At 46.3% G+C, this 26,554-nt stretch overlaps 1 protein-coding gene across 2 annotated transcripts in view; it reads left to right on the forward strand.

Moving 5' to 3' along the window:
- Positions 1-5,110: 5,110 nt before the first annotated feature.
- LOC115468677 (probable acyl-CoA dehydrogenase 6) overlaps positions 5,111-26,554 on the forward strand; it is a 228,532-nt gene continuing 207,088 nt past the window's right edge. The window contains exon 1 of one of the 2 annotated variants that reach the window (XM_030200584.1): positions 5,111-5,323. In XM_030200584.1, the coding sequence (XP_030056444.1) occupies positions 5,156-5,323 (168 nt within the window). In that variant the 5' untranslated portion in view covers positions 5,111-5,155. The remainder of the gene's footprint in view (positions 5,324-26,554) is intronic. The other variant, XM_030200574.1, reaches the window with a different exon arrangement.

Consider the following 26,554-nt stretch of genomic DNA (forward strand, 5'->3'; position numbering starts at 1 on the left):
ATCACCCACTATTATACTGTTGCCAGATTTGCTAGCTTTCCTAATTTCTGTTAACATTTCTTCATCTATCTGTTTGTTCTGACTTAGTGTACAGTAGTATAACCTATAAGTATGCTCTTTCCCTTCACACACAAAATTTATATTCATAAGATTTCCAAGGGGATAGTAGTTGATATACTACTTTTCTATTGTTACAATCAAAGCAGTTTACATATTATATACAGGCACTTACTTTGTACCTGGATCAATGGAAGGTTAAGTGACTTGCCCAAAGTCACAAGGAGCTGCAGTAGGAATTGAACCTGGTTTCCCTAGATTTCAGGAAGATGTGCTAACCATTATGCTACATCTCCACTCCAACCTGCCTGCCTGTCACTCTGATTCTGGAAGAATTTTTCTTTCCTGGCTTTTGTTTTCAACTGCTTCCAGCTCTATTGTGAGCAAAATTACTGAAGCCCCACCCTCTTTGAAAACCCGAGAGAAAATTGTTCTCTCTAGCGATCTGTCTGCGTATTTCCAACCCAGCAGTGACATCATCACCCATGGGATGAAACGCAAAGATAGGCTGCCTGTGAAAAAGTTCTAATCCCACCTTCCCCCTCCCCGAGTGGTTCAAGCATGCCTGGCAGCAGTCATATACCTGTGACAAAAACTTCACGAATGGTAATTCATGAAAAACTGCAGCCTTGAGAAATCAGTTTGTGGTAAAACTAACCAAATATGCTCTTTTACCATTTATACAAAAATCTAATGCACATTCTTACCAAAAATTAAATGATCTTTAATCTCATTTAAATATTCTCTTAAATACTCATGCAGCCTTGCACCATAATGAGGGGGGGGGGGGGGGGGGGGGGCGGGGGACAGCGGACAGCATCAGTTTTAAGAAAGACTGTTATGCCGTAGAATGTGTACAGTCTTAATGGCTCTAGTCAAGGAAGGCCATCATGTATCCAAAACAAACAAAACACAAAGATCAAATCCCTCACATATTTCTGTTGTCTGCACTCTACCCTATTTATGGGTAGGAAAACTGTTTTCAATAAGATTGTAAGATTAGCTCTTCAAATGGCAGAGCATCTCTTCTGATTACTCGAAAGATTCAATATTCAGTATTTAATCTTTCCATGCTTTCATGACTTGACAATTTAAAAAACAGGCCAACAGAAGCAGAAACAGTGGAAGATGGAGCCTCATCATCTCCACCTTAAACATCTACCCTACAGAACTCTACACAGGATACGCCTATTATACCTTACTGACAGAGGACTCTGCCTTCCTATACACACACTCATGGCAGGACCGGCCTCTACCTCTATCACCAATTTGAAGAAAATGAATTATATGACAGAAAGGGCTTCTTAATTCCCATTTCTTCTGGTCAACACATAAAATGGATTTAGTAAAAATGTGCATGCAGCAAAAGTATCCTAAAAGAATTTGATGTGTCTGGAGACTGAATAGTTATTGCTACCATCCTTTTGGGTACTAAGATGGTGACCATAAGAGCTGCAGGATAGCATCCAAAAATACAAGGGGCTGGTAGGACAGCTAAGGAAGATTTAATAGTAATTCCATATTTTCCTAAGTATATAAAGATGCTGTGTAGCGAGTATCTTTTATTTCTGACACATCTTGGCCTTTCATATGGTTACTGTTCACATATCTCTCCTTTCTACACATGCCTGTGCTCTGTGGTTTTTATTCTGGCTTTTGGGCATGGTCTGTTATTGTATGTAAGGGATAGGAATTCTATCTTCAGAGTAGTTTATGGCAGAAATAACGAGAGGCTTGCGAGCTGGAGTCATGCAATGAGCGCAACCTTCTGAACTGCTCGGAATTTCAGTCTGTGGACCGCAGAGGAAAGGAGAAGACAAGCATCTGATAGTGAGTCCCAACCCGAGAACAGAGACCTTCAGTGACCTGGGAATTCACGTGGTGAAAAACATGCACCTGGCACACAGCCAGGAGGTCAGTCTGCATTGCACTCCATGGACCCAACCGAGCCAGGCCACTGCCTGACCCGACCAAGCGTTGATGATCTGGGCGCTTCACGTGAGCAGCAGTTGATCAGAGCGGTTCTGGGGAGACACACGGCTAGAGCACCCCAGGCAGAGCTCACTGCAGGGCGGATCCCCAACACAAATCACCGCAAGTGAGATGGCCGCCTCTGAAAACCACGGCAGCCAGAAGCACAGACCACAGCCAGGGACCTACAAGCAGGCCACGAGGGAATGTGCAGTGCACACTGTCCGCCATGAGAGGATCCAGCCCGTCCAATTTTACAAAGATATTCGGGAAGGATCTCCCACACTGAAACCGGCGCAGGATGACTGAGTGCATCAGGCAGCAAAGCCGCCACACAGATGTAGGACGCTACCCGCAGCGAACCTCTCAATCTCCCACTGCTAAGGAGGACTGGACCCAGAGTCAAGGTACAGTCGCAAAAGACATCTCCCGGGAATGCAGCAGAGCCATGAGCGAGGGGTCCAGACCCCATCAGAGAAGAGGAAAGCACCAACTGCAGCCGAAGGGAACAAACGGTCCTGCAGAAGTTGTTAAACGTGACTGGACTGCGTAGGCAAGATGGTGACCACAGGCAAAAAAAAAACTCAGGAAAAAGAACAAATGCCTTCGTTAAGACTAACTTTCACCGCCTGGATGAAACATAATTAATTAGAGGCTGACCAAATCATGCTCCTGCACTTTTCCTGTTCATCTTTCCCCTTTCATCCCACAATGAAGTGGCCTCTAATACCCTACTTAGACCTCATGGGCTTCTTGATGTGTAACCTACCTAAAGGCGCCGGCACCAAACAAATCCCAGTAATCTGTGACTTACCCAGAAAGCCCATCATCTGCAAACAACCAAGACCCATTAACAGACACCTTTTAGAGAGCTCCGACACCTGTTCTCAGAGCTTAATGCCCTCAACTATCCATAGGCCGCACACCAAACCCAATACTCGACCCAAAACACGATCTCTTCTAACCTTGACCAAACAACTCTCATGACCAGACCACTTGACCCATCCTACTCCTACACCAGCAATCTAAATCAATGCAAGATCCGTGATGAACAAGGCCTTATTAATAAGAGATTTATTAGAATCGTCTGATCTAGGTTCTCATAAAAGTTGATTCTATTTTTATGCGATGCTGATTACTGCACGCTTAACCAAATAAGAGATAGCTGGCCATATAAACCCAGATATTCAGTACTGATGCCCGGACATGGCAGCACAATGAATATCTGGGAATAATGCTGGCGTTGGCTAAAAAAATGCTTAGTGCTGCGGGCTGAATACCCCTCAATTACTGTATGTTCCTCTTCCAAGTGTGATATTCTATTGAATGGTGTTATTATACTTTAATTTTTTCAAGTAAACCGATAGCTGCAGCATTCAGATGGCCATTCACAACTGATTATATTTCAAAGTCACATTTGAATCAACCCTGTCATGTCAACAGTAATCTGGATCCTGCTTATTCATTTCTGATTTGGGCATGGTCATGCCTGAACCATCTTTCAGATGGGCCCATCTACCATATCCACCTGTGAATATGGTGCTCCTCTAGAGTGCAAACTCATGGGGGTAATATTCAGTCTGCAGTAGTCATCATTTTTCAAAAGTTGGCCGCTACCAGTTTACACAGGTGTCAGGTTAAACCCAGATACTGGTGATAAATAATCCAAGCATACAGTGGCTGCTGGCACTTATCTGGGCTATCAATGATATTCAGACTGGTATGCAAATAACATACCCGGATAAAGTTTGGCCAGCATTTTGTTCTAAATAAACATCTGGAGCTACCAGTTACTGGACCGAATAGGGATTAACTCCTGGTCTTGCCTTAGGGCCACGGCGGTCAGTAGTAATTTTCAGAGGCATTATCTGGCCCCAGTAAGTAAGCCACTCCCACCTAGATAAGTGCTGCTGAATACTGACCTCCATATTATTACAAAATACTGCCCTTGCAATCTAATCGTACTCAATGTCCAATTTCAAGTTTCTATTTTGTTCTGTTCCTTTAGGGACAGCTCTACCTATTGACCAAGTGAGGCACTGGCGAAAAAGGGTGCCGCCGCCAAAATCTCAGTTCAGCCTCTCTCCCTCTTTTCTCCTCCCTGGATCGCAGGTGGGGCAGGGGGTGCGACAATGCAAAATTTGGCTCAGGGTGCTACAGACCCTTGAGCTAGCTCTGTGTTCCTTGTAAAATGACCCTGTTTTCTTTATTTTGTTTATTACTGCTGCAAAAGCTAACCCAGAAACAAAACTATTTCCTGAAGGATTGGTTAAATGTTAAAATTCTCTATATAAAAAGCATATGCAAATCCTGCTGTTGCTTTTCTAATTCTTGAAACAAAAGAAGGAGAAACATCAAACCGCACGGATGCAGGTAAAGCCAACAACCAAGGGCGAGGGGACATTATTACAGTACTTTGAAAGCAATTAAGTCTTAAATCATTTGATCTACCTTTGGCTTCCTCTTTTGTCCCCTCACCCTTGAGTGTTCTAACCTTTAACATCTCCGGCTCAGCCGTCATAAAATACCTGCACCACAAGAACATCCAAGCAGTAACTAGGGGATGGCAATGGCCACCAAATAAATAATTAATTTAGGCCCAAAGTCAGAGAAGGGAGATAGAGATGCAAATAGAAACGACTAAACAACAAAAACCAAGCAACCTGATAAACCTAACAATACTACTGTGCACATAAGAGCCAAGTTTTCAAAATTATTGGGGGTGCTAAGCCCAGTGGAAATAACCCCTCACTGGACATATACATGGAATTTTCTCAATATTGGGGGTGCTCAAGCACTCACAGCGTCGGCTCCTATGACTGTGCACTAGCTTGAACGTTTTGTATAGATCCTATTGCAACAAGTCCAAGAAACAGAATAACAAATATGTGTAAAAATTCATAATGTGACAAAGGTGACGTCCAACTGCAGCTGGCCAAGAACTGACAGGAACTGTGCTAAACTGCGGAACCATCTCTCGAACAACATTCACATGGCAGTCCGGGACTTCTTACTCTTTGAACCTGTCGGCCTTGCTCCCAGGCCCTCTAGGCAACTGGCCAGACGCAGCTCAGAGGCGCGCGTGCGCTGTAACACTACACTACCCAGGAAAAACAAAACCCGAATCATGGCAGTGTGGTGCGCTGTGCGCGCCGGGCTCCGGCCCTGGTCCTCGCGCCTGAGAAGATTTTCGCAAATTTCGTCCGCTAAGAGCAGAGACCTTCAGGCGCCCCTGGAGCCCGATTCGCTGCTCTTCAGCCAGGAGCACAAGGACCTGAAAGAGTCCCTGAGGAAGGTAAGGGAGGGTTGCACGCCTCTCTCCCCTGCAACTGGCCTCTTTCATAGGTTTCTAAATGGCTGTCTGACGATGCAGCAGCGTAGCGAGCGTCCTCTTTTTCTGTAGACCCTAAAGAGAAGAAACCAGAGAGTTATTTATGTGGGCAGTGAGTAAGCAGGCTGCTTATTGGCTGAAGTTTCAGGCTGTAAGAATGTGCCTTGAACGAGATGAGAACTCTTCCTGGAGTGGAGATGATCTGAATGTTTGTAAAGAAAGTGGTTCATAATAGAGGTCTGTAATTACAGATTGTGCCAGATTTGGTATGTGCTGCACACAATTTTAATTGTGTTTCAGAAGAGCACAATATTTAAAAACTAAAATAAGTGACCATTGAAAGTAACAAAATCTTAAGGATGTGCCAAACCTCAGAGAATTAGGAGCCAGCAATGTCAAATTATGCAGAGGGACGATGCAGAAAGCACTTTTGCTAAACTAAACCACAGTGATACAGTAAGCAATGAGCATGCACATTTCTGCTGCATTAAAAACGCAATATAATCCGTAGCTCATTGCCAAAATGCCACCCCCCCCCCCGGCCCCTTCCTGTCAGTATGTGTGTGGTGATTGGCTCACACATTGGACAGGAAGGGAGATTTAAAAAAAAAAGTTGATAGGTCTGTATCAACCGGTTTAAGAATCCCTGGTAATCTGGCAGATCTTCAATTTGACCCAATCTCTCACAAAAAATTCCAGTACTCCAATCCTCGCACCCCTCCCCCTCCCCATGAAATGACCTACACACCCTTCCATCCCATCATAAAATATATAGGTCTCTCACCTCCTGAACAAATATCCTTTGTGTTTAGCGGCACCTACCACCACATACCTTCAACATGCAGGAATGTCGCCTACTCATCCTGTTTCCATTGCTTCTTGAAAAATGGCAGAGTCTGACCCTGTATCTTGGGACACACTGTGTGGGTTCAGTCTGCCAAATAAGGGACTTTTTCCCTTATTTGGTAGAATCCGTTCACACTCCAAATAAGAAAAAAATTCCCTTATGTGGCAGAATGACCCCACATAGTGTGTGGCAGAATGACCCCACATAGTGTATCCCAGAATGCACAACGTGGGTCAGGCGTCACCATTTTTCAAGTTGGTGAACAGGCAGGAGGAGCAAGTAGGTATTGCTCCTGTCTCTTGAAGGTACAAGATGGAGGGCAGGTTTTGGGGGACCAGGGGGGTTATGGGGGGTGGGTGGGATGTGTTCTTTCTAGAAACTAGGGATGTTTGTTTGCGGTATATTATTTTTAGGGTGGGTGGAGGGGGTCATGTGGGGCTGGGGGGATTTGGGTGTTTTCAGGTGAAGTATAGTCTCGGAGATGAGAATGGGGTGCTGACAGTTTTGGGGGCTGGGTAGGGGGGCTATTAACTTTTCTGCCCTAGAAGGGCGAGCTAATGCTTCAATGTCATCTCAGATCTGGTGGCAAAATTCACATGTTATGCTTGCATTAAAATCATGGGGGAGGAATAGCTAATAGTTGATTTTAATATGCTCTGCGCTGTCTGCTGTGCGAGCTGACTCCTGTGTTGAACCTGGTTCTGCATTTTGTGACCTGTAACATGCACAGATACCTCACTTGAACTGTGTGCTTCTGCCCATGGTTGCTGTCCGCATCAGACTTCAGGTGTTGTAGTTCCCCCTCCACCAGGCATACTTCCGCTCCTCTTTTCTCCATATCCCACCACTTTCTCCCCCTCATGGCACCTTTTGGTTCCCTCCAGGATCTCTCCTTCTTTTCCCTTCCTCTCCCAGGAAGTCCAGCATCTCTCCCTCCCCTTTCCTCACCTCTATGTTCTACTACTACTACTACTTATCACTTCTATAGCGCCACAAGGCATATGCAGCGCTGTACATCAAACACGAAAAGAGAGTCCCTGCTCAATGAGCTCACAATCTAAATAAGACAGGTAAACAGATAGAACAACTAAGAGGTGAGGGAATTAAAGAGGTGGGGTACAGGGCAAGTGAGTAGAGGTTAGGAGTCAAAAGCAGTGTCAAAGAGGTGGGCTTTTAGCCTGGACTTTAAAACGACCAACGACGGAGCTAGACGAACAGGCTCAGGAAGTTTATTCCAGGCGTGAGGTGCAGCGAGATAAAAGGAACGGAGTCTGGAATTAGCAGTAGAGAAGAAGGGGACAGACAAGAGAGATTTATCTACAGAGCGGAGTATCCGAGGGGGGGGCTTAGGGAGAGACGAGTGGAGGGGTATTGGGGAGCGGCAGAGTGAGTGCACTTATAGGTCAGTAAGAAGTTTGAATTGAATGCGAAAACGGATAGGGAGCCAGTGAAGTGACTTGAGGAGAGGGCTAATATGAGCATAGTGACTTTGGCGGAAAATGAGTCACGCAGCAGAGTTTTGGACTGATTGAAGAGGAAGAGATGGCTAAGTGGGAGGCTGTTGAGAAGTGGGTTGTAGTAATCTAGGTGAGAGGTAATAAGAGTGTGGATAAGGGTTCTGGTAGAGTGCTCAGAGGTGAAGGGATGGATTTTGCTGATGTTATAGAGAAAGAAATGACAGGTTTGGGCAATCTGCTGAATGTGAGCAGAGAAGGAGAGAGAGAGGAGTCAAAGATGACCCCAAGGTTACGAGCTGAAGAGACAGGGAGAATGAGAGTGCTATCAACAGAAATAGAGAAAGGGGGGCGAGGAGAGGTGGGCTTAGGGGGAAAGATGAGAAGCTCGGTCTTGGCCATGTTAAGTTTCAGATGACGTTGAGACATCCAGGTAGCGATGTCAGACAGGCAGGCTGAAACCTTGGTCTGAATGCTGGTTGAGATTTTGGGGTTAGAGAGGTAGATCTGGGAGTCGTCAGCATAGAGATGGTATCGAAAGCCATGGGATGATATCAGAGAGCCAAGGGAAGAAGTGTAGATGGAGAACAGGAGAGGACCGAGAACAGAACCTTGAGGCACACCGATAGGCAGTGGGATAGAAGTGGAAGAGGATCCACCAGAGTGTACACTAAATGTGCGAAACAAGAGGTAGGAGGAGAACCAGGAAAGAACAGAGCCCTGGAATCCAAGTGAAGACAGAGTATCAAGGAGTAGGCTGTGATCAACGGTGTCAAAAGCGGCGGATAGATCGAGAAGGATGAGGATAGAATAGAGACCATTGGATTTGGCCAGAAACAGGTCATTGGTAACTTTTGTAAGTGCAGTTTCAGTTGAATGAAGAGGGCGAAAGCCAGATTGTTCTTCATCTCTCCTTTGGCTTCCACCCCACCAGATCCCAGCATCTCTCTCCCTCCTTGTCCTTCCTCACCAGGTCCAGCATCTCTTTCTCTTTCCCCCTCCAACCCAACACCCAACAGGTCCAGCATATCTTTCTCCTTCCTCCCCCCTCCAGGTCCAGCATCTTCCCTTCCCTCCATGTTCATCATTTCTCTTTCCTTCGGCTTCCATTCCGCCTGATCCAGCATCTCTCTCTCACTTCTTCTCCACTAGTTCCAGCATCTCACTCTCTCTTCTTTCTCCCTACCAGGTCCAGCATCTTTCTCCCCCCCCCCCCCCAACAAGTCCAGCATCTTTCTCCCTTTCCTTCCCTCCCCCCAGTAGGTCTAGCATCTTTCTCTCTTTCTTCACCTCCTGTTCCCCCTCTAAATCCAGCATCTTTCCTTCTCTCTTCCCTTCCATTCCTTCAGCTCCATATTCATCATCTCTTTCCTCTGGCTTCTACCCCACCTGATCCAGCATCTCTCTCACTTCCTCTCCTTCCTTCCCACTAAGTCCAGCATCTCTCTCACTCTCCTTTCTCCCCACCAGGTCCAGCATCTTCTTTTTCTCTCTCCTCTCCCCCTACAAAGTGCAGGATCTTTCTTTCCCTTCCTCCTTCCCCTTCCCCATCCAGGCCCTTCATTCCCTCTCTTTCCTCTCCTTCTGTCTATTAAGTTCAGCATCCCTCTCTTCCTCCCCATCACCCCACCAGGTTCATCATATTTTTCTCCTTCCCATTCTCTTTCCCATTCATCTACCAGGTTAGGTACAACATCTCTCTGCCCCCCCCCCTCTCCCCCACCAAGTCCAGCAACTTTCTTCCTCCCCGGCCCTGTCTGGACTTCCTGGCTCCCCACCAACCTCAAAATGATGGCTATAGAAGCAGGAGTGATTGGGTATCACTTCCACCTATAGAACAAAGAGCTGATGACTGTTCCTGGGGGAATAATTACACCTCTCCCTATCCCTGGGCTCACTCTATCTGCTGGCATTAAGAAAACTAAGATGACCATTTCAATGCTGCGTTTGTTACATCAATAAGTCACTATTTACAACTATAGGGAAGTAAGTACTGTTTCTCAGTAGTTATTCCATTACAAAATAGTATCTTCTTTCAAGTAAATAGGTTTTGTCTTAGATAAACAAATACCAAAGTTCCAAATTCTGAATCACACTTCTCAGACTGAAGGAACCTTAGCTATCTAACCCTGCACTGAGGAGGCTAAATTAGGCCACCATACAACCATACAACTTTTTGTGTCACAGTCTCTGGAAGGCTTTTGCACAGGGTAGCCGACCAATTCTGAGTTTTGTCCCAGGAAGCAGCAACTATTCCTTGGTGAGCCATTTATTCTTCTAAAACCCGCTCAAGCCTCCACGTGGTGAGCAGTATGTATGAATCCTAGCACAGGGCCACAGAAACAAAGGGTAGTTAATCAGGAAAATATAATGTCCTGGAAACATAAGAGTGGAAGGACACTGAGTACCAGGATGATGGCGGTTTAAATAGAGCATTACGAACAATGTTTTCAACATTAGTGCCACTCTGTTGCTTGTGAAGAATTTATAAGAAGAATCAGCAGTTTTCTCCTGATGAAGTCTGTTAAGCCGAAACATGGCCAGCGTTGAGGACACCTAGCTGGGACTGTGTCCTATCTGCCTTTAGATGTGGATGGAGCAGGTTGGGAAATCTGGGCAGGGTTAGAGGGTGTACTAAGGGGTTGGGGGGTTGTATGGTGGGAGGGCAGGAGTTTGGGCAGGGTCAGAAGGAGCTCTGGGGGGAGTTGGTTCTAGGGACACCGCGAGCCAGGGGTTGGAAGGTGTTCCAAGGGGTATAGGGGTGTCCGAGGGGTTTGGGGAAGTGCCTGGGGAAGTTTGGGGAGCTGAGAGATATCATGGGGGATGCTGGGCAGGGTATGGTAGTGTCTGGGGATGTGTGGTGGAGTTTAAAAAGGGGCTAGACGGTTTCCTAGGGGTTAGACGGTTTCCTAAAGGACAAGTCCATAAACCGCTACTAAATGGACTTGGGAAAAATCCACAATTCCAGGAATAACATGTATATAATGTTTGTACGTTCGGGAAGCTTGCCAGGTGCCTTTGGCCTGGATTGGCCGCTGTCGTGGACAGGATGCTGGGCTCGATGGACCCTTGGTCTTTTCCCAGTGTGGCATTACTTATATACAGTTATGTACACACATCAATTTTGCACACAGTTCACACAGGTGTGCATAATCATGTAATTCCTTATGGTACAATGTGTATTAATTCCTTTCATCCTTTGGAAAATAAGTAGTGTCACCATTTTGAAGTGATTGATATATTGAATCCATTCTTGACACTAATGCTGTAGTTTATACGCTGCATGTTCTAAAGTAGAAGCGGTGGTACCATTGGACGCCACTATATGTGGGGATCACGGATTAAAAGACGATTCAGAAGTGGACCACCAATTCACAAGCTAAGTGCCCATATTGTTTTAGAATTAATTATATTGATCTCCATCAATTAATTGTGCTATGGAAATACAGCATATCAATTGTTCAGAAGATTGGAGAAAGGAATAAATAACTACACGAGAGAAAATCTCCACAATATATGTTAGCTGTTCGTGTAGGTGCTATACATTGGACGGAGTGAATGAGAGAATTGATCTAGATATTTTAAAGCACGCCAGTCTATATTATTGTCGTTCTCTCATTTACTCCTTCCCTGTTAGACCCTGGTTCATTTTACCTTGTAGTTTACTAAGCAGCAGTTGTGGCTCTCCTTGCACTGGAGCATGGACAGTTCCTAGTGCTGTTTCTTAAACAGACCCTAAAAGTAATATTGGGCAGTTTGCATTGTTTTTTTTTGTTTGCTTGTTTTGGTTTTAAATCTTAGATTGTCTGTAAATGTTTTTGCTCTCTCTCTCAGTTGTATATCTTGCCTTGCAAGAACTAACTGCATTATAATTCTCCAAAGTATATTATAGTGGTGTGAAGATGACTAGAAGGATCTGATTCACCATCCAATATTCTTTTTCTCAGTGGCGTTCTGTGGTTCACTGCCACCCGGGGTGGATCGCTGCTGCGCGCACCCCCCCTCCCGGCTGCAGGGCAACACGGCACCCACCCCCCCCCCCCCCCCGTCGTAACACGGCACCCCCCGACCCAGCTCTGTTTACCTGGCGCCTCGCGCGACTCTGCACTGCTGTAAATGAAGAAAATCGCCTCATTGGCCCTTCCCGCACTGTGTCCCGCCCTCTGATGTAACGTCCTATTTCCTCGAGGGTGGGACAGAGTGAGGGAAGGGCCGACGAGGTGATTTTTACAGCAGCGCAGACGCAAGGCGCCGCACCACACAGCTGCTGGGTGGATGCAGCTGGTAGGGACTCGCCAGCAGAGCACCCTCCCCCACCTGTTGACACCCGGGGCGGACTACCCCACCGCCTCGCTCTTGATACACCACTGCTTTTTCTAAACTTTCCCTGGGAACTTTCTGTCTTGAACAGTTGGCAACTTTAGTAGCATCATATTGTAACCCTAAGGGGTTATAATGGAATTTGTTTTTAAATAAATAAAATTGCCTGAGTTGTCTCAGAGTTCCGTTGTGGCCAGCAGTGCAGTCCTTAGAATTTGCTGAGAGCTGAGACTCCATTGTCTGGGAAACGGCTTGCTGGTCAGCAGAGGAGAAGGGAGAAGCAGTTGAAGCAGAAGAGGGAGAGGTTTTGTGCTGCAGTGCGGCTGAGACTGACTGGCCCTTGTAAGGAGTATTTAAGTCACTAACTGACAGTAAGAGGAATTTGGAGTGAGCAAAAGGGGTTGTGATGAGTGTGAGTTGCAGTTCTCTGAGGGTTTGGGGTTATTATTTTTGTTTGGATTGAGAATTAGTAATATTAAGTTCTGCATGTCTGAGGAATGACAGAATAAGCATAATAGGAGGAATTGAATGTAAATTGGTGGGTAATTACCTTTATAACCCCTCTCCTCAAGTCACTTCACTGGCTTCCGATTAGGTACCGCATATAGTTCATGCTTCTCCTACTAACCTACAAATGCACTCAATCTGCAGCCCCTCCTTACCTCTCTACCCTCATCTCCCCTTACGTCCCTACCCGTAACCTCCGCTCCCAAGACAAATCCCTCCTTTCAGTACCCTTCTCCACCACCGCCAACTCCAGGCTCCGCCCTTTCTGCTTCGCCTCACTCCATGCTTGGAATAAACTCCCTGAGCCCATTCCCCAGGCCCCCTCCCTGCCCATCTTCAAATCCTTGCTCAAAGCCCACCTCTTCAATGTTGCCTTCGGCACCTAACCTCCATTCTATTCAGGAAATCTGAACTGCCCCTACTTGACGTTTCGCCCATTAGATTGTAAGCTCCTTGGAGCAGGGACTGTCCTTTTTTGTTAATCTGTACAGCGCTGCGTAACCCTAGTAGCGCTCTAGAAATGTTAAATAGTAGTAGTAGTGTATAGACCTAAAACTGGTCTCAGGTGTATTTAAAGGTTACACCAGGGCTGCTGTGTCTGTGCATGGGAAAAGTAGTGGGGACTGTTATAGAATGTTATGGGAGCAGGAATGTAGAGAGTGAATGCTGCAACAGAAAAAGCGTGAATGCGCTTCAGACCTGCTTCTGTAAGAACAGGGAAACAAAGTGAGATTAGGATCTATAAGCAAGGGTACTTAAATTGAAGTTCATTTTGATTAGCAAGTGGCCACAGTCTTGATAGAATAAAATTTAAAGTCACGCAATGAAGGACATTAACAAAAGGTTAGGGAGAGAGGGTATTGCCTCCCATTTATTTTATTAAGGGAAGGTTTAGGGAGAAGGATCCGAAGGAGCTGGCGGTTGAAGACAGTCTGGGCCCCCATGCAAGAAAGTTTTCTACTTACACCGACTGAGAGACTGAGTTCTTCACAGCTAAGTGACATCTGCCTCACCATTAAAGAGAAAAGAAAAAGAAGAAATACTTACCTGATATTTAACTGATATGTTAATAGTCACAGTGTTTATTCTGGAAAAGGTTAAGAGTTGTTAATAGAAACAAAATTGCATTAAGAAATGGAAACATAGTAGCTTAAGTGACTTTTACAATTTTAAGTATAGAGAACAAGTAGTGAAATACCATTTAGTGTATATGTTATAAATTATTGAAATGTTGGGTTAATAATTGTTCTAAATAATAAAAAAAAAACCCTTAAAATCAGCTCCATTTCTCTAGTTTTATTTGTATCTTCTCTCCCCTTCTGGGTAAGGTGTTCGTGGTACTCGGTCCCGACTACTTCAAACAAACTGAACCACAACACATTGGTACGTTCAGCTTAACCCAGGAGCGGGGGAGGGGCTTACAATATGATTTTTTTTTCCCCCTTGCCTGATTACACATACATATAGGACAATCCCAGCAGGATCCTGTAGCAACTGCTTGCATGAAATTTTCACACAGGAAAGGACAGAGCAGTTGATGTACCCTAAGGGCTAGGTCTAAGGGAAGGTGGTGCTTTGTGCAGGGGGGTGGGGGTCCCCTCTGAAGATGTCATCATGATCAGATTACCTGCTTCATTCAAACAGATTTCATTCCAGTGCAGCATTCAGCTATGCAGAGCATTGTGCTGGATTAGGCAAAGGTCACCTTCCTGTAGCTCTGGTCCTGAAGTACTGTGCTGCATACTGGAGTTTAAAAGAAGCTGGTAAAGTGTTTTGAATGGAAAAAAAATCGCATTAAAATAATGGGTTTTGGATTCATTTTTAAACACTGTGCAAACTGGCTTAGATTGAAAAGCTAATACAAGGAATACAGTAATGCGGGTGAAAATCTATGAACTTTATTAATAGCAATTTATAAAATGTGAAGAGCTCTGCATTAAGTTGCCATAATTTCGTGCTATTTAGAAAGTTTACTGCTCCTCTGACCACTGCAATGCAAATTATTCCAGCTTGATTTTAGTACTAATTTAATCAGCGCAATAAATAATGTCTGTGGCAAAATGGTGAATTTTCCAGCATGAGAATTATAAGAATATTTCATGAAGTGTATTTGTTTAGCTCCCCCTCCTCACCTTACCAGGAAGGTGCAATATTCAGAAGGCCAGTGAAGGCTAAATCTTCGGGGTGCTTCTCCCTGGATTACTTTATCCTGTGTCACAGGAAAAGATTAACTCCTCTTTTAGAAAGGAAAGATATAGTAATAAATTTAAAAATAGAAAGACCACCAATGTATTCTGCAAGGCAACAGCCAAATGTATTAATCAATAGATTGTAACACAGAAAGAGCACTAAATTCGCCAAACAAAAATGTTTTTAAAGCAGAAATACAGGAAGTTGTAAAAGCAATCAGCTGCAAGATGCTAGTCAGTCTGCCTCACAAGTTCATACCACCCAACTATTCTCTCCTACCTTTATACTCTACTAGTAAAAAAGGCCAGTTTCTCATACAAGTTCCGTCTGCTTCCCGCCACCCTGCTGGTTACGATGGCATTTGAGCAGCGCAAGAGTCTGGACATCAGCGGCCAGTTGTGGCGCGAGTTCCTGCCTCGCGGCCATTCTGAGTTTGACACGGCGCTCATTAACGCGTACGGTGTACGAGCTCTTGAGTTCCATACCCCCTCCCCTCCGAATTCCAGGGCCCCCTCTCCTTCCCTCCGAGTTGCAGGCCCCCCTCTCCTCTGAGTTCCATGCCCCCTCCCACCTCTCCTCCCCTCCCCTCTGAGTTCCAGGCCCCCCTCTCCTCTGAGTTCCAGGACCCCGCTTCCCTCCCTCTGTCTCTCTCCCTCTCCTCCGAGTGGCAGCCCAACCTGTGCTGCCTGCTCTCTTCTCCCAGTCCTCCGCCTGCCCCTCGCCTTTCTGCGTGCCGCCCAGAATTTAAAAGTTCTTACCTCGGGGTCCGGCGGCAGCAGTGAAAGGTGAGCAGGCTCGGCGCTTCAGCCTGCCTTCCCTTCTCTCTCAGCTCTGCCTCTTGTCCCGCCCTTGCGGAAACAGGAAATGAGGGCGGGACCACGCAGGAAGGTGAGGAGCAGGCAAAGGACTGGGAGAAGAGGTCGGGCTGGCTGGGAACTTCCGTTCCGGGACATCGGGCGGGTCAAATATTGGGGGTGCTGGAGCACCCACAACACCCATGGAGTCGGCACCTATGCCTCCATGGCCAGCAATTCTTCCCTCCCCTCCATGTCCAGCGATTCTCCTCTTCCCTGCCCTGCCATCCGTGTCCCGCGATTCCCTCCTCTACTGTCCTCCCTTCCCTCGTGATTCTCTCCTCCCCTCGATTTGTACCTGAACGTTCTCTGGCTGGCTGGCGCTGGCTTCCCTTCCTTCTCACTGTTCCACCCTCTGACGTCATTATGTTTTGACGCGAGGGCGGGGCAATGAGTGGTTATGGATGTTACGAACCCAGGCATCCAGATGTAGAACGTTGGAGGTGCAAATTATTATATAGGATATGGATATTCTGTCCTGTTTACGGGCAGAATCCTATAGCTGTATTGCTTCTAATTTACTCTTCTGCTTCTCACTTCTTGCTTTTCTCTTTTCCTGCTCTTAAATCCCCTTCCAAACTTTCAAGGCTAGCCATCTGTTTCCTGTATGCTTCTTTCACTACGCAACCCAGAATACCCCTGTGAAATTTATGCTTCTCTACAGAACACTCTGTGTTTGTGTTTTTTTCTGCTCTGCTCTCCCTATCAGGTTGCGCAATGCCCTAGAGACCTTTCTACTTGGTTCCATCTTCACTCTCTGTATTGTATCACAGTGGAATCCATTTTAGGACTCTCTGTTAGTGTACACTAAGCATTAAAATGGCCAGTTTCAGTGGCTAGTGTAACACCCAGTTTTCTACATACTTCTCTAATTTGGCCAGCAGGTGGTGCATGTTTATGTTTAAAGCTGTCACAGAAAATATGACTGTTCCTTCTTTAGTTTAACATCAAGAGGAAGTAACCTGCAGTGATGTGGCCAGCTACTTTTAAAAAAATGTTGTTCTGGGTTCTGATTGGCCCAGGAGCTCAAATTCAGTCAGGATGTACTGACTTTTTCCTCAGTCTCAGTTTGGAAGTAGAGAGAGAAAGATGTCTTTACTGAGACCCTGAGGGCATTTATATTCTGTAACCTGTGAGCAGTTATATTTCCTGTACTTCCCAGACACTGTCCAGGTAGAGATAAAATGTTTAGATAATTTTATAATTGATCCTTATTCAGTTACCTGTTATTTGCCTGCTATTTTCCATCTGTTTTTATAATTCACTGTTCAATATTTCTATGAAAATAAACATAATTGTTTATTGGCTTTGCTTGTCTGGACTGACTACGAATCCTGGTGGTTTGTGTGTTGGCTCTGTGAGTGCTTTCTAGGAACTGTGCGACCACTGAGAGTGTGGCCCCCAGTAACCTAGAAATCACTGGGGATAATTTGAGAGTGGGAAACTTGCCCAGAGGCGGTTGGGACCCAGTCGGTGGGAGGAGGGTGCTAGTGTAGAGCACAAGTGGGAGGTACACAAGGACCTGAGCTGTGCTGGGGATAGACCCTCTAAGTGGCCGCAGGGGTAGCCCCAGGTGGGTGCTTGCCGTTTTGTGACAATGTCTAATGGGATGTTTATTGCCATAGTTGAGTAACTGCTAGGGCTGTTTTGTCCTGTATATTAGTGCAGTACTTGATGTAACTCCTATACCAGGAGAAAGATCAAAGCTCTTAGAGACATTGTGTGCTCTATGAAAGGAGTCACATATCTTCCAAGGACCTTGTGGAGTTGGAATGTTTTGATAGGGAGAAGCTGAAGTAACTTGAGTGTATTTAAATGGAAAGCAGGCAAATATTCCAACTTATCCGAACCAGTTGCTCATAATAAAGTGTGTTGCAAGGGGGGAGCAAAAATAGATTTAGGCATCTATATGCAAATGCCAGAAGTCTAAAAGTCAGGATACAAGAGTTACTATGTATGAATCTAGTGACTGATATTTTTTTAAAGCTTGGTTCCTCATTCTGTACTTATAAGGGGAAATGCCTAGTAAGTCAGGACAGGATAACAAGGCACCAAATTATTGAAATCAGAGCAGATCTAACTGGTGGGGAGAGGTATGGGAATGGAAACTTTTCTCAGTACCTTGGCCAGAACCAAAATTCTGGGTGGGCCAGTGATGAATATGAGTAGCACTGCAGACATCTGACTTCTCTTCCTTCTCTCTCCCTGCACCCCCCCCCCCAATTAAAATTTACAGTACTTTGGTGGAGATCCCCAAGCCCCACCAGCTCTAGAAATCTAGAACCTCCCTGATCACTTAAAGGGCGGCTTTCAGTGGTTCCAAGTTCTACCACTGAGGATGGCACTATGAACATGCTTGTGCACGTACTGAGCATGCTCATTGTGCTAGAATCAGCACTAAGTCGCTGACAGCTGCACTTTAAGTGGTTGAGGGGGCTCTGGATTTCTTCAGCTAGTAGGGCTTAGGGATCCCTGTCAGCTACATAATTGGTACCTCCAGCTGCTGGGTGGGCCTGAGGCAAAAGTGGATGAGCTCAGGCCAGTTGAAGTCCACCTGTGCTATGCCCTTGCTTTTTCTACAAAAATCTTTTGTAAGGATCATTTCAAGACCCTCACTAGCCTACTGTGTTCCTGCATTCAGGACCATACCAAGTCAGAATAAAGAGGATGTGTACCTCATTTGGTTACAGCACCCCCCACATTGAGTGCCTGCTCTTAATGTAAGCCAGAAACTCCTAGAGCAGTGGTCTTCACTCAGGGCCCTGTTTACTAAGATGCGCTGTAGGCGCACAAACTTTTTATTGGAATATAATGGGTGTCTCTATCGTTAGTGCGCACTAAAAAGTTTGCTCGCCTACAGTGCAGCTTAGTAAACAGGACCCTAAATGTTAAGTTGGGGCCATTTTGGATCCAAATCAGTTTAAGGAGAGCCACCAAACATCTTCCCATGCATGGCTGTGACATGACATTCATCCCCACCAGCCTGCCTTAAAATATTTTATTGGAGGTATCCTCAAGAAGATGAGCATTTCTAATTGTCTTCCCCCTTTCTGTTTGTGAGCTTGAGTAGACAAGTGGAGAGCAGGAAAAAGAAAGAGGAAAAAGGATTGGGGCCACCTCAGAGGTCTCCAGGGGCCATGATTGACCCTTGGGCCTTACATTGAAGAACAGTGTCCTAGAGAGTATGTGATGGAATTGTGTGGATTTATTGAGAGAAGCACTGCGTGTTCACTGCACAGCTTTTGGACCTGTTTAATTTGTATCCAGTGTGAAGCCTCCTTTGATTTTTCAGGTTGTGTCTGGTGTGAAGTGAGTGTGAAAGACATAGGTTTTAATCACTCCTTTGCCTGTGTTTAACTGAGTGGAGCAACAGCTTGACCCTTAAGCTGATTGGACAAGTGGAGAGAGAAAGCCCTACCCGTGAGTTGGACTACCACAGGAAGTACTGTGCCCAAGATTATTCCCATTGGGAAGAATCTGAGTGGAGATGGATCTGAGAAAGCAAAGGAAATGTTTTCCTTGGTACACAGGAGACCCTTTATCCAAAAGGCTAATGATTATTGAAAGGGATCACAGTCAGATAAAGAAAGAGTGTGGAGCATAACAGCTTTTCTTCAATGCTGTTCTGCCCCAGGACAGAAAGACTACTTCAAGGCAGTATTATTTTGTATGTATCTTACTCCTTGGTGAATTCTTCAAAACGTTTTGAAAATTCGGTGCACAGTATTTTTAAAAGCGATTCAAAATTATGTAGTGTTTTTGCACAGAATTTCCACATCATAAGGCCTGAAATCCCCTCATGCCTTTTCCCTCCTGAGCTTCATCCTCCCTAGTTCCATCTGTCACTCCAACTGCAGTTGTCTCTTCCTCTATCAACCAGCAAGACCCCTAATTATGTCTGCCCCCAAAGTCTTCTCCCCCATGCAATACCCCCACCTCTCATTCTCCCCCCCCCCCCAGACATACACCTCTACCTCTTATTTTTTCTTCTCCCAGCTACGTCCACCCCACCTATCAATATTTTTCCTTCTCTCCCCAGTAATCATTACATCTCTCTGCCCTGTACTAGGCTGCACTATTTGGTTTGCTATTCGCTAAAACACAAATTCTATAAAATATTATAGAAAAAAATTACCCACCAGCACAGCATCAGACATCAGTTTCAAGTTATAACAAACTTATAAAATCTAACATCAGTACCTCTGGTAATTATAAGTAATTAGACTAATTATATGAAGAAGAGAGAAAAGTTTGTTCCTCATACAAAGGTCACAGAACAGAGAGAAAACAGAGAGAAGGCAGAGAAAGAAAGAATGAATGAAAGTTTAGAATAAAGGAAAGAAAGATTCTTAGATATAGAAAATTAGATTCTACGGGGGGGGGGGGGGGGGGGGGGAGCAAAACCCCTTTGGGAAAAACCATAGGCCATTGGAAAGATCTGAAACTCTCTCCAAGCCTAGTTTTTCAGAGTTCCTTTGTCTGCAGCATGGTTTTATATGCTGTGGTGAGCATCCACCTCTCCTCTACCCTGGACCAATTATAGGTGCTGCATATGTGCTGGAGACTTGTAATTGGGACTTTCATATGTGGTGGAAGCTTGCAATTGGTCCTTGCCATACCTTTTCTCCATAAATTATTTTCGTAACAGGATATACCAGGTATCTGAGTTGCCTTAGCAGTATGAGGCTCCATCAGAGCATGTGACCAGCCAGAAATTCCTTCATGTGGCTGATAGGAAAAGAGAGATGGGGGGATTGGAAATAGTGCAGTATTCCTGAAGTAAAACTTTATAGGACAGCCCACACCCACACCCACACCATAGCACAATCTCAGCTTTCTCTGTTGCTCCTAAACCCCATGAACATAAGAACATAAAAATAGCTATACTGGGTCAGATCAATGGTCCATCTAGCCCAGTATCCTGTTTCCAACGGTGGCCAATCCAGATCACAAGTACCTGGCAAAAACCCAAATACAGTAGAAGTGCAAAAGATTTTGACTACTCGGGGATTGGGCCAGTTTGGATTTTCTGGATTCTCAGGCAGACACATTTTAGTGTTTTTCCTCCCCATGTCTGTGTCTCCCTTCGCCTTCCGAGGTCTCTCCTCACAATGCAGCTTCTATGCTCCCCTTCCAGCGCTGTTCAAGCATCTCCAGTGTCCAAAGGAGGGCCCCCCATTGCTACGCCTCCCCGTCATTCCCCCCCCCCCCCCCCCCGCACAGTCAGGCATCTTTTTCCTGGCACCTGGCCCTGCCTGCTTGCTCTCAGAGGTCCCCCTCTGGTGACTTTGCCTCCTTCCTTCCTTCCCTGCTCGGTCAGGCATTTTTTCCTCACCCATCTCTGCCCGCTTGCTCTCACGCTAGGGTTACCATATTGCTCCAGAAAAAGGAGGACACATTGATCCAGTCCGGGTTTTGCTTCCATTGAAAGCAATGGAAGTAAAACCCAGACTGGCTCAATCTGTCCTCCTTTTTCTGGAGTCAAAAATGCCTGTACCCTCTGACCCATCCCTCGCCCTTCTGATGCAACGTTGTGGTTGTGACGTTTGGGTCTTGTACTCTTGTCTTCTCTTTGTTTGTTGGGGGATTATAGCTATCATTTCTACACACCACTGAAACAGTCAGTGTGCTCCTTATTATGATGTGTGAGTAATAATTTTGATTTTGTCACCATCCAGGTTCACATGAATTTTCATCTACTAAAGTGAGGTAGTCATCCCCAATCATACCATCTTATTTTCTATTTCTTTGACTTGCATAATTGTAATGGCTGTGTATTCTGCCTTTTCACGTTTTCTTTGAATGTATTTTTGTTTTACTCGAAAATAGAAATGTATATAAATGTGTGTGTGTGTGTGTGCGCGTGCGCGTGCGTGCGTGCGCCAGTTGCAGTGCTTGTTTGATTAGGGCAGCTGCGATACTGTTGGCTTCTGCCCTGGTGGAATCTGCTGCTTCAGACTAGGACAGCTTGTACTTTTCAGTATGAATCTGTTCATTACTGACAGGTACCATTGCTCCCCATGTCTCCTGTTTAATGATAATAGTGTACAATGTCAGATTTTGCCAGCTGTTGATCCCAAGCAGCTTTGAATATGCACTGTGTTGTAAAGACATTTGTGGCACTTGTACGCTTGTCAAGCATTAAGTATTTAATTAAGTCATGTCAACTCAGTTATAAAGCAAGATTGGTTCTGTGCACTGAAAACCTAATTTTTCTTGCTGGATGATTTTGACATTACTTGGTGCAGTCAGTTCCCTTAAATGTCAGTCAGCCAGCTGGATATTTGGTTGTGGGAAGAAATGTAAAACAAAAAAATAAAAAAAAGTATTCCAAATCACATTTCTAGTCCCAAGAATAGTTGAATCTGCTTAGTTCATCATACAATACTGCATCAAACCTCTATTAAAGACGCAAATCGAGTTGAGTCTGTTCTCTAAAAAATATGGTTGAAAGCTCCATACAATCCACAAAGGAGGCAGTACAATCAAAATATTTTATTTTCCAAAAGTGTTCCCCTCCCCACAAGCTCTAGCATACCAGCTATGATTTGATGTTTTAAACTGTATCTTGTGTCCTTTTCCTGTAATTTTCAGCATATTCTTTTCAGGATATCTTAAGCACAGGTCTCCTGGTAGTACTTTAATTGTCAATACTATTCAATAGGGACACATTAAAATTGCTGGAGATAACCAATATGTTAATTTCAAACTCACTCCAGCTTATTGTAACAACTATCTTTATTAAGAAAATGTGCTCTTGTTCTAAGCACTTATAATATTTAAAAACAATGATGACAATAATGCTACCCACTCACTCATTCCCCATTCATTCGTAATACCTGTCTACCAGCACTCCACATTTTCTTGTTGATGTGTACTGATAATGTTAATATATACAAATAATCATGTTACACTTAATTATGATATACTGAATTATTGTATTCTACCACAGCATCAGAGTACTACTAGTATCCTCTTAAATTTCTTATCCCGGCTTTCCACACGGGTACTTTATACATTACAACTCCAAAGTTCTCCCCAGGAAGTTGGTATAATAGTCTCTAACACAGTTCTCCGTTTAGGTAGAAAATCCTTCAATCATCCACAGGTACTCGATAAAGGAATGAGTTAATCACTCCTAGATTTGACGTCAGCTTGTTCCTTATGCAAATGTCGGTTCCCCAATGCAAGACCGCATTTCGCTCACTTCATCAGGAGGAACCACCGCATCATTTTAATCAATTCAGACCGGCTGCATGCCAGACTGGGACTAATGCAGGACCGCATTTCGCTCACTTCATCAGGAGGAACCACCGCATCATTTTAATCAATTCAGACCGGCTGCATGCCAGACTGGGACTTCTCAGCTCGGGAGCCAACTGCCGTATCACTGAGTACTTTAATTGTGACAGAGATGAAAAGACCTGTATTAGTAGTCTGCTCCACTCTTTATAGTCTTGGCCCCTTCTCTTTTTCCCTTCTGTGAGTAGTGCTAAGGATGAACCATTGTATTTAGATAACTTAGTAGTGGTCATATCAATTCATTTATAAGTAGAGGCAACAAGTAGCTTTCTGGGCTTGGGAAATATGGAGGGCAGTGTCTCTCAAGCCCCCAACTAGTTGTCAGGGCCCTGTCACAAGTTTCTTTTCCAGATGTCCTTAATGAATACTTCCATGGCGTCCCACAGATCAATCCAGAGACTTGTGGGTTGTGTCCTTTTACCAGCAGGTGGAGATAGAGAGAACCTCCGAGGTTTGCTATATGTGGACCTCAGTATTCTATCTAGCAGGTGGAGGGACATCTCTGTGCAGCTCTGGTCTGATCTGGCTACTGGTGTCCTTTGAGCCTAGTTTAGCACAGACAGGGGTTGAGTGCCTGTTTGCAGCTTGTGGTGTACACCTGGTGGTGCCAGGTCCTTCCCGGTCTCCCGCTACCTTTCCTCCGTCGCCCGGGGCTGTTGGCCTGATCCTGTGTTTCCTTTCTCTCCTGACTTAAAAAAAAAAAAAGGTATGAGACTTTGTTTTTGTTTAATCATACGGAGGAACTAGACATTCTGCCGAGTCAGTTTTGGGGCAGGCGTTTGTGGAGCATGTCAGTGCCTTCTGAGGTGAGTAAGCGCTGCTCCCGGTGTGGGGGCCGGAGAGCAGCATCGGGGGAGTTTGAGTCCTGCTGCCGTCAGCCCGCAACGGGGGTTCCCCTTAGGCGTCCAATGAGTCGGAAGCGCAGGGGATAGTTTTGGCGATTTTCTTGGGGCAGTTAGTGCATCGCGCATTGGCGGGCGCCATTTTTTCCTCTCAGGCGCAACCCACTCTGCACGTGGCGGTTGATAGACAAGAGGCACAGCTTCTGTGGTACAGGCTCTGATGGAGGGAAGCGATGTACAGGGAGCAGGGGAGTCCCTTGCAGTTCCTTTTTCCCCGGATTTTGTTTTATTAATGCACAATGCCTTTCTTTTGAAGAAGTCAGGAGCTTCTCTTCAGGCAGCCCTGTCTCTTCCTCGGCAAACTTCAGTTGCTGCAGCCTCTCAGTCTTTCCTGCCAAAACATCCCCAGGTGACACAGATGGCCCGGTTTTGTCTCCGGGCTCTCCCTCAGAATCTTTGGATTTGAGAGATGATGTCACCCTGCCCTCTGAGGAAGGGGATGATCCGACGGCTGCCTGCCTTTTTTTCGCAGGGAAGAGCTTTTTGGCCATTTCCCCCCTGAATTGTCAGGGTGAACAGGTTCGGTGCCCTATATTATGTCTGGCACCAAATGCCCACCTTGATCCTTTCATGTGCATGAGGCCATGAAGATTCTTATTTCAGCGCAGTGGGATACGTCGGACAGTGGGCCTTAGGCAGTGCTTTTTTTGTGCCGGTACGCAACGGTACGGCGTACCGGCACCTTTTTCTCTTCCTCCCCTCCCCTCCCATTATTTCCAGCGATTCTCCGCCTCTCTCCTGCCCTCCCATCGACGTGCAGCGATTTTTCCGTCCCTCCCCTGCCCTCACCTCTCCCATATCCAGCGATTCTTCGTCCCCCAGCGTCCTCCTTCACCGCCTGCCAGCCAGCGTCGGAGTCAGAAGCGAACGGTGCAGGCAGCGAAGCGATTGGCTGGCAGCGTCGTAGCTTCCCTCTGCAAGTCCCGCCTATGCGTAAACAGGAAGTTGTAGGCGGGACTTGCAGAGGGAAGCTACGACGCTGCCAGCCAATCGCTGCCTGCACCGTTCACTTAGGCATCCGACGCTGGCTGGCAGGCGGTGAAGGAGGACGCTGGGGGACGAAGAATCGCTGGATATGGGAGAGGTGAGGGCAGGGGAGGGACGGAAAAATCGCACGTCGATGGGAGGGCAGGGGAGAGGCAGAGAATCGCTGGAAATAATGGGAGGGAAGGGCAGGGGAGAGAGAATTGCTGGACATGGGATGAGAGGGAAGGGCAAGGGAGAGAGAATTGCTGGACATGGGAAGGGCAGGGGAGAGAGAATTGCTGGACATGGGATGGGAGGGAAGGGCAAGGGAGAGAGAAGTGCTGGACATGGGAAGGGCAGGGGAGAGAGAATTGCTGGACATGGGATGGGAGGGAAGGGCAAGGGAGAGAGAATTGCTGGACATGGGATGGGAGGGGAGGGAAGGGCAGGGGAGAGAGAATTGCTGGACATGGGATGGGATGGGAGGGAAGGGCAAGGGAGAGAGAATTGCTGGACATGGGAAGGGCAAGGGAGAGAGAATTGCTGGACATGGGATGAGAGGGAAGGGCAAGGGAGAGAGAATTGCTGGACATGGGAAGGGCAGGGGAGAGAGAATTGCTGGACATGGGATGGGAGGGAAGGGCAAGGGAGAGAGAAGTGCTGGACATGGGAAGGGCAGGGAGAGAGAATTGCTGGACATGGGATGGGAGGGAAGGGCAAGGGAGAGAGAATTGCTGGACATGGGATGGGAGGGGAGGGAAGGGCAGGGGAGAGAGAATTGCTGGACATGGGATGGGATGGGAGGGAAGGGCAAGGGAGAGAGAATTGCTGGACATGGGAAGGGCAAGGGAGAGAGAATTGCTGGACATGGGATGGGAGGGAAGGGCAAGGGAGAGAGAATTGCTGGACATGGGTTGGGAGGGAAGGGCAGGGGAGAGAGAATTGCTGGACATGGGATGGGATGGGAGGGAAGGGCAAGGGAGAGAGAATTGCTGGACATGGGAAGGGCAGGGGAGAGAGAATTGCTGGACATGGGAGGGAAGGGCAGGGGAGAGAGAATTGCTGGACATGGGAAGGGCAGGGGAGAGAGAATTGCTGGACATGGGATGGGAGGGAAGGGCAGGGGAGAGAGAATTGATGGGATGGGAGGGAAGGGCAAGAGAGAGAGAATTGCTGGACATGGGAGGGAAGGGCAGGGGAGAGAGAATTGCTGGACATGGGAAGGGCAGGGGAGAGAGAATTGCTGGACATGGGATGGGAGGGAAGGGCAAGGGAGAGAGAATTGCTGGACATGGGAGGGAAGGGCAGGGGAGAGAGAATTGCTGGACATGGGATGGGAGGGCAGGGAAGAGAGAATTGCTGGACATGGAGGGGAGAGAGGAGAATCGCTGGATGGGGAGGGGAGGACAGGGAAGAGAGAATTGCTGGACATGGAGGGGAGAGAGGAGAATCGCTGGACAGGGAGGGGAGGACAGGGAAGAGAGAATTGCTGGACATGGATGAGACGGGAGAGAGGAGAAATGCTAGAAATGGATGGAGAGCAGAGCAGGAGATAGAGGAGAATTGCTGGACATGGATGGATGGAGGAGTTGGCTAGGAGAGAGGAGAAATGCTGACTTGGATGGAGGAGAGGGGAGAGAGAATTATTGCTTTATATGGATACAGAGGAGGGAAGAGAGATGAGAAATGCTGGACATGGATAGAGGGGCGGAGAGAGAAGTGCTGGACATGGATGGATGGAGGAGTTGGCTAGGAGAGAGGAGAAATGCTGACTTGGATGGAGGAGAGGGGAGAGAGAATTATTGCTTTATATGGATACAGAGGAGGGAAGAGAGATGAGAAATGCTGGACAT

Source organism: Microcaecilia unicolor, chromosome 1 (genome assembly GCF_901765095.1).
Source record: "Microcaecilia unicolor chromosome 1, aMicUni1.1, whole genome shotgun sequence".
Taxonomy (NCBI): domain Eukaryota; kingdom Metazoa; phylum Chordata; class Amphibia; order Gymnophiona; family Siphonopidae; genus Microcaecilia; species Microcaecilia unicolor.